This window comes from Polypterus senegalus, chromosome 13 (assembly GCF_016835505.1).
Source record: "Polypterus senegalus isolate Bchr_013 chromosome 13, ASM1683550v1, whole genome shotgun sequence".
Classification (NCBI taxonomy): domain Eukaryota; kingdom Metazoa; phylum Chordata; class Cladistia; order Polypteriformes; family Polypteridae; genus Polypterus; species Polypterus senegalus.
In genome coordinates this window covers 23,042,487-23,051,211 of record NC_053166.1, presented here as the reverse complement: position 1 = coordinate 23,051,211, position 8,725 = coordinate 23,042,487, and the positions used below count along the sequence as shown (strand labels likewise).

At 35.6% G+C, this 8,725-nt stretch overlaps 1 protein-coding gene across 1 annotated transcript; it reads right to left on the bottom strand.

Annotated features, from left to right (window-relative positions):
- Window positions 1–5,709: 5,709 nt before the first annotated feature.
- Window positions 5,710–8,022, bottom strand: LOC120543282 (protocadherin-10-like). Its single transcript, XM_039776316.1, has one exon. It carries the CDS (start codon window positions 8,020–8,022, stop codon window positions 5,710–5,712), a length of 2,313 nt encoding a protein of 770 aa, XP_039632250.1.
- Window positions 8,023–8,725: the final 703 nt, after the last annotated feature.

Here is an 8,725-nt window from a genome sequence, read left to right as displayed (position 1 = left end):
TACTTAATATTAAAAGAATATTCACTAACCTCAACATATCCAGGAGCACGATAAATATGTCAGTAAAATATCAAGTTAAAATGCTCTTTCGGCCGAATATCCTTTCAGAGAAGCAATTTGGACAAAATATTAATATCTATTGTCTTCTTTGTTCTCCGCCTGCATGGCATGTATTCAAGCCTTATTTTCCCTGTTTCGTTAGTCAACAGCGACACTATGAGGCTGAATGCGATATTTCTTTGAGAAATTCACCTGCTGTGGCAGTTAAAATTGTACTTTGCCAAGTTATACTTTGCTAAATTACACAATGACGTTTTAGCGGATTTTTTTTTCAAAAGGGTTCGGAGTGTGGACATATTCTAGCAACTGCAGTTTTAAAATATTAATCTTTTTCTGTTTTATTATTTAGGGCATACTGCAGTCATCTGTGAACAAATCGCAATGAAAAGTTTCAATCTGAATTTACACATTTTCACATTGTTACAAAATTATTAAATAAAATAACTACAATCAACATTTTTTGCCCTCAGTTTAATTTATATTCCTCCGTTTTCCATGTTTCCTTAAGCAAAATGAATGACTTCATTAAATGTAATAAATTTCTCTTTGATATGATTTGAAAGTTTTACATCTTATCTTTGATAACTTTTTGTGCCATGTTTTGAAACCTTAGTAGATGTATTATTATTTACCTTAAACAATAATTTCTAGATCTGTAGGCAAACTGTACTACAAAATTTCCTTTATTACAAATGTAATGGTAGAGGGTACATAACTTTAATAAAAACTATCCTAAAAACAACATGTTTAATTTATGTGTTTTTGTAGTACCTGAGCTGGATTATTTGAAGTGTAAACTATTTTCTGGAAAGATACTTTTGATATGTACTGTATATGCTCTTCCCTTCTTGCATTACTTCAGCAAAATTAACAGCAGGAAACTAACATTTGGAAGTTTAGGTTTAATTTGATCTGACTGATGAACTAAATTAATTTCTATCTCTAACAATTTAGTAATTCAATCATAATCCTTAAAATATTTTAGGAACATGTAACAATAAATTAAAGCAAAACTAGACTTTAGATTTATACCTGTCCTTTTTCAACTCTATTATGTTTACACAAGGATTTCATGGACTGTTTAAATAATATACACTGCAGTGAGCTAATAATGCTACGGGATCAACAATAAACATCTCAGGGTGGTCACGTCTTCCATGAGGACCTTCATTGATTTTTTCAAAGTGCTTTTTTCATTACATGATTACAGGAATCCAGTACCTCACCTGGCCGTACAGAATACAAAGAAAGAAACGTCCCTAGAGGGTAAACCACACAATCACAGGGTATGCTCTCACTAACCAGATCAGGTGTTACCCGCCAATTACTTAAATACTGTATGCCTGAGTTTGTGGATGTTGGGAGTAAGAGAAAATGTGTAGATTTCACCCCAACATTAACTCAAGTTGTTTTTAACTGTGAGGAAGCTGTTTTAATCACAGCTCCAGTATTTCTCACGTTCAATTTTGTTCATGATAAAAACTATATATAGAGTGTGTCACACTGTCAACACATCCACAATTGGCTTCGGTCTTACACCTAATACAGAAGTAGGTTTAGAAAATAGATGGATCATAGAATCGATCACATTCTGATTCCCTTAGATCTATTATGGTACTCTCCACCAGAAACCAGGAAGTGATTTAATGAGGTTAATACTGGTCTCCATTTTAGTTATATTTTCATAGATTTTTGAACTTAATTTTGCAACATCTCTGCATGGTTGACTCTTGCAGTATGTGGAACTTGTGGTGCTCTGATAACATCTAATTTAGGCTGTAATGATGTTATTTTTATTGATTTGTTACAGTAGATGACCCTAACCTTTATTTCTATGAGTATCATTTTAATATTTAATGTAATTGTTTCAATGCATTTCATTTTGGGATGAGAAAGCATCTGGAACATGTAGAAAGGGAAATCAAAAAGATTTAGACTATAATTAACTGATTTTAACACTAGCCTAACCAAAATGCACAATGGCCAAATAATATTAGAAGATGTTACTGAAAAAAGACTTATTTAATTACAATGCAGGAAAGTTAAATAGAAATTGCAATCAGGACTGTTAAATGCACCTGAATGGTATATATATATGACCCGGAAGGAATAAGGAATTGTGGACTGATTGGACAGGAACACCTCCGGGTCAGGGTGTATAAAAGGATTGTGGGAAGGCCCAGACAGTGAGCTGAGCTGGGAGGTAGGAGGGCGAAGTGTCTGGGCGAGGAGGAGAGATTATTATGTTGTGTTTATTTGGTTGTTAATTAAATATATGAGTAGTGTGGAGGGTGCTTGGTGCACTGTGCTAAAGAATAATAAAGAATATTGGACTTTTATCCAGTGTCTTGCGTGGTACCTGAGGGTTCAAGGGAGCACTAGCGCCCCCTACTATATATATGCCCCCTGCTGCTTTGCTTGCAATCCCCCCAACCCCCTCGTTCAGGGGAAACTGGGCGACAGACAACTCGGCAAAAATACAACTTGGCGACAGACAACTCGGCGAAAGACAATTCGGCGAAAAGACAACACAGTGACGTTCTTTACCAGTTAGGTAATAGTTAGGTTCAAAGAGATTTTTTAATGATATTTAAATAACAATGTAGGGCACCGTAACATCTACAGAATCACCTGCTTTATTTATTTTTTTATTTATTTATTTATTTATTTATTTATTTATTTATTTATTTTGTTAATACCGAAGGAAGTTACTTGGTTTTTCGCATACCCCTTGGGGTCAGAGCACAGGGTCAGCCATTGTACAGCACCCCTGGAGAAACTGAGTAAGATCTTTTTTGGCAGTGACAGGGATTCAGACTGACAACCTTTGGGATACCAGCGCAGATCCTTAGCCTCAGAGTAACCACTCTGCCCCATTTATGAGAGTCCCAATACATTGAGAGTAAAGATATTCCTTAAGCCGTACTCACAAGTCACCTTTTGTATTCTAAATAACATTATCATACGATTACAATCAATACAATTTATAGACAGGATTAGCAATTTTGGTTTCAGAAGATAATGTAAGATAGAGTTTGTTCCATCTCCAGAATAAAGTTTGTTCATCAATTATAAATTTATTTTCAACATTTTAAATCATGTTGTCATTTAAATATAATTAAAAAATCTCTTTGAACCTAACTATTACCAAACTGGTAAAGGATGTAGCCGAGTTGAATTTTTCCGAGTTGTTTCTTTGTCGAATTGTCTTTCAGCAAGTTGTTTTTTTGTCATGTTGTCTTTCGCCGAGTTGATTGTCACCCAGTTGACACCAAACCCCCTCCCATCTCCCATTGGGCACGCTACGCTCCAGCCACTTCACATCTCACAGAGACAGAGAGAGAGATCTTTTATATTAAAATATTTATTTTATAATTACTTGTGTATTATTTTCATCACATTCATGTTGAACATTTGTGCCAAGCTCTTCTTGAATCCATTAAGGGCAGATTATATAATTTACCACTTAAGCAAACTGCTGACAGTTCTTCTTTAAATTATTACATATTTACAAAGAGTAAATCTTTGGAAAAACACACAACACTGTTAATTTTTCTATTTTTCTAATTTCAAACTGTGATATGTATATACTAATAAGAGCCATGTCTTTGTACATTTAGAATCATAACCTCCCATAAACATTTTCAAGATGCAGAATGTAAAATTGACAATATACTGGAACAAATAACATAACAACCTTCTCTTTAGAGCACTAACTGAATGGGTTCAATTTGCACAATGTATTACTAGACATTCAGAATTACACCTATGGTCAGTAACACCGGACAAAATTATCCATCCATCCATCTTCCAATCTGCTGAATCCAAACACAGGGTCACGGGGGTCTGCTGGAGCCAATCCCAGCCAACACAGGGCAGGAACCAATCCCAGGCAGGGTGCCAACCCCCCGCAGGACACACAGACACTAGGGGCAATTTAGAATCACCAATCCACCTAACTGCATGTCTTTGGACTGTGGGAGGAAACCCACGCAGACACGGGGAGAACATGCAAACTCCACGCACGGAGGACCCGGGAAGCGAACCCGGGTCTCCTAACTGCGAGGCAGCAGCGCTACCCACTGCGCCACCCTCTGGACAAAATTAGTTAAGTTAAATTATTGGTCATTTCCAATACTGTATTACTTGCATTTTCACTTAATTTGTTTAAATAGAGCAATCCTATAAACCCTATACGATTGAAAGGGATAGAAATGTGTTATACTGTTATCAAAATAATTTACCAAGAATTTAGACATATAGATGTGAAAGGCACTATATATTAGATAGATAGATAGATAGATAGATAGATAGATAGATAGATAGATAGATAGATAGATAGATAGATAGATAGATAGATAGATAGATAGATAGATAGATAGATGAAATAGCAGATAGATATAGATATGATAGATAGATAGATAGATAGATAGATAGATAGATAGATAGATAGATAGATAGATAGATAGATAGTTTCTTTTTAGATTTTTTTATGTATGTAAGAATTACATTTTCAATTAGTCTTTTATTGGCCCAGTATTCCAAACCTGGTCATGGTGGGTAAGTAAGTGTTGCTTATGGATTAATGCATTTTAAAATGGTGCTTTGTTAGTACATTTGAATAAACAGCGTATACATATTGAAATTTGACTTTGACACTGAATACATTTTTAATACACATAATCTTTGGCAATAAATAATGCATTAAAAAAATTCAGAAAATAAGCTATGGGGAAATGGTAAAAAAATTAACTAAAACTGAAAATATGAAAGAATGCTGTAGCTATACCCAGCTACTTCCCTATGACTGCTAAAAAGTAATTTATCGCTTTGGCATTGATACACCCACTCCCCTTTCAAGCAAAGTTCTCCAAACCTGTCATTAAACGATGTTCCATAAACTTGATTAAAAGTATGGATAAAAAGAAAACTCTTATATAGTTTATTGGTCGTTTGCAATGAGACTGGTTTGAAAAGACATAATACTTTGACCAAATATGAGTGAGGGTGGGATTGTGTGAGATCCCATTGGCTTCTGTCTCACACAGATGGTTCCTATGCTACATTTTTTGACATCAGGTAAAGACAATTCCCAAAGACCCTGTACCGGTTTAGAATTTTCTGAAAATAATAAATCATAAGACACAACTGACAGGAAAGGCTGCTGTTCAACAAAACAAACTAAAGACAATAAATTTTGGGGAAATGATGAATGAGAATATGTGAAGGTAAACTGTGATTAAAGGTCACAGTTGCATTATTCAATACCTAATTATTGTCATTCTATTCAAGGACATGTGAAGATGGCCCTGGAAGCAAAGTCAAAGTGAGTACTTTTGGTTATTTTAATCTTAGAGGTTTCTTGTTATTTTATTATTGTGGTGTGCAAAACTAATAGGTTAAAGTGTGCAACTTTTTCCATAATAAAAGTAACTGAAATGAGTAACACAATGCTGCGTTATACTACAAATGAAAATTGGGTATGAAGTTTAATACAATGTGATAAAGAAGCAGACTTTAAAAATAAAATAAAATATATAGGTGTCATTCACCATTTTAGAAGTCTTAATTAAAAATATAACTATTCGATTGCAATTTTCTTAGTGACATTCACAAAAAACAATAATACTAAATAAATAAACCCGTCCACTATTGCCTTACCTGAATTGGTGTGTCGGTTAATTCGCTTATCGTTCCCTGCTCCGAATTCCTATCCAAACTTGACACAATGAAACCAGTTCCATTGGGCATCGATTGCCTCACCAGCATTTTTCCTTTTCGTGATTCCGCTAAAAGCACGCTGTGCCAGTAAGCGTCGCTCGAATACAAAGTCGAATGTGCCGGAAGGTCAGAAATCATTGAATCTCTTTGGCTGTAGCAGCTAATACGATGTGCTGATTTTTCATTGTCTTTAGATGGATTGTGTTGACATTTGACTGCAGCACAGATCACAATAGTTAAAAGAAAGAGAAATGAAACCGACGCTAGGCCGATCAACAAATACAAGTTCAATGAAGATAAATACTCCGTCTCTAGGTCATTATTTTGTGTCAGAAGACCTTCAACTTCTGGGTTAGATCTTGATATGAGGATTGTAACTGTAGAGGACAGTGATGGATTTCCATTGTCCCGGGCTTGAATCACGAGTCTTTGTTTGGAAGAATCTCTGAGGCTGAATCGTCTTCTGGTTCGAAGTTCCCCACTGTACTGGTTTAATGTAAATAATGTCTGGTCAGTTACTTGAAGCAAGTGATAAGTAATTCGTGAGTTCTGAACCGAGTCGTCATCAATTGCTATAACTTTAGTCACTAAATATCCTTCTTCAGCCGAAATCGGAATTGAATCGCTAACTATTGATCCATGAAGGCGCCAGGGTGACACAATAACCGGGGTGTTATCGTTTTCATCAAGAACAGTTATCTTGATAGCCACGCTACTGCTTAGCTGAGGAGTGCCAGAGTCTTTAGCTACAACATAAAAAGTATAAAATGTCTGTTCTTCATAGTCGAAAGACTGTAGCGAGAAAATGTTTCCATTGTCCCGATTGATGGAAAAATATTTCATGAATGTGTTATTGGAATCATTTGTTTCTTTTATGGAATATTTTATAGCGCCGTTCAGATTTGCATCAGGATCCATTGCCGTGATAGAACACAGCAGAGTGCCAGGGATGTTGTTTTCTGAAACTGGAATTTCGTATGAAGCACGCGAAAATGATGGCGCGTTATCATTTACATCCAAAAGATTTAAAGAAATTGTTTTATTGTTTGACAGAGGAGGTGTTCCTTCATCCTTTACGACGACAATAATATTAAAGCTAGATTGTCTTTCTCGATCCAAAGACTGTGCAGTCACCAGAGCATAAACATTATCCGCAGTTTTCTGAAGATCAAATGCATCATTGTCTGATATGTGACAGTTTATCTTTCCATTGTTTCCAGAGTCCTGATCTGAAACACTAAAGAGTGCGATGACTGTGCCTATGGGTACATCTTCAGACACCGAACTCTGCAGGGAGGCAACAATAATTTCCGGATGGTTGTCATTCTTGTCAATGATTTGTATTATTACTTTGCAGCGTCCAGTCAAAGGATTTGGCCCGTTATCTTTTGCTTGCACAAATAATTCAAATTCATGAGATTTTTCGAAGTCCAGTAATTCACTAACACTGAGCTCACCAGTCCTCGAATTTAAACGGAATTTTATTTTTGCCTTCTCAGAGGTGGGGGGGCTAAATGAATATAATAACTCGGCGTTGGAGCCTTCGTCAGCATCTGTCGCGTTTAGTGTAATAAATGTCGTCCCTATTAATGTATTTTCTGGTACCTCGACTTCGTAAATCTGTCTTTCAAATGTTGGAGCATTGTCGTTGTCATCAAGTATATTAACCGTGATATTAATCGAGCCAGACAATGCAGGTTTTCCACAATCCAGTGCCGTTAGAATTAAATTGTGCACTGCTTGTTTCTCTCTGTCCAATGTCCGCATTATTAATAAATCTGCGGACACTGAGCCATCTTTCCAAGTATGCACGTTAATCTCAAAGTACAAATTTTCGCTCAGTTTATAATTACACACTGAGTTATTACCAACATCGGGATCGATGGCCATCACCAACACAAAACTTTCACCTTTTACCTTTGCTTCGGAAATATTTATTAAATGTACACTGACAGGGAATCTCGGAGCATTGTCATTCACGTCCAATATTTCTACCTCGATGGTAAACATTTGTAGTGGATTTTGAAGCAAGGCCTCCAGATTAAGTACGCATTCACCTTTGAATTCGCAGATAATTTCTCGGTCAATTTTTTCCTTAATAAATAAATGTCCGTTAATTTTGCTAACATCCAGATAATGCTTCCCACTTCCCAAAGCAATCTGCAGCTCCCGTTTATAAATATTGCCAGTATCTAGACCGATATCGGACGCCACATTTCCAATTACTGTTCCTTCCTGCATTTCCTCGGGAATAGAATAACGGATTTTCAGGCAAAAAACATTTGCTATATTACACAACATCAAAAAGTGATTCACTAACCTCATCATCTCCAGAAGCACAGTGAAATATACCTATAAAATATCATATATGGCTGATCTTTCAGATGAAAATCCTTTCGGAGAAGCAGTTTCGACAAAATTTCAATATGTATGGCTGTCTTTGTTCTCCGCTTGCTTCTAATGAATTCAAACCTTATTTCCCCTCTATGATTAGTCAACAGCGACACTGTGAGGCTAAAAGGGGTACTTCCCTGAGAAATTTATTTGATAGAACTTGCAGTCGAATTTGATTGGATTTGGCTAAAATATGAATTAAATACATTTTATTTTTTTATGATTTGAAATTCTCACATTTTATCTATGATTTGTGTTTTGTGTCATGTTTTGAATCCTAAGAAGTTGAATTGTTATGAACTTTTAACAATAACTGTAGAGGTTTGTGAAAAAATGTATGACATGATTGCTTTTATTGGAAATTAAAACTTGGAGATTAAGGACAAACAACAAAGCAAAACTTTTTCCATGCATTTTCTGATCTGAATTATTCTTATGTGAAGTAATTACCAAAAATCACACCAACTAATTTAGATTTTTATATGCTCTTTCATTGGCCCAATAAACACTTGCATAACTTCAGCACAATTAACAACAGGAAACTAGCACT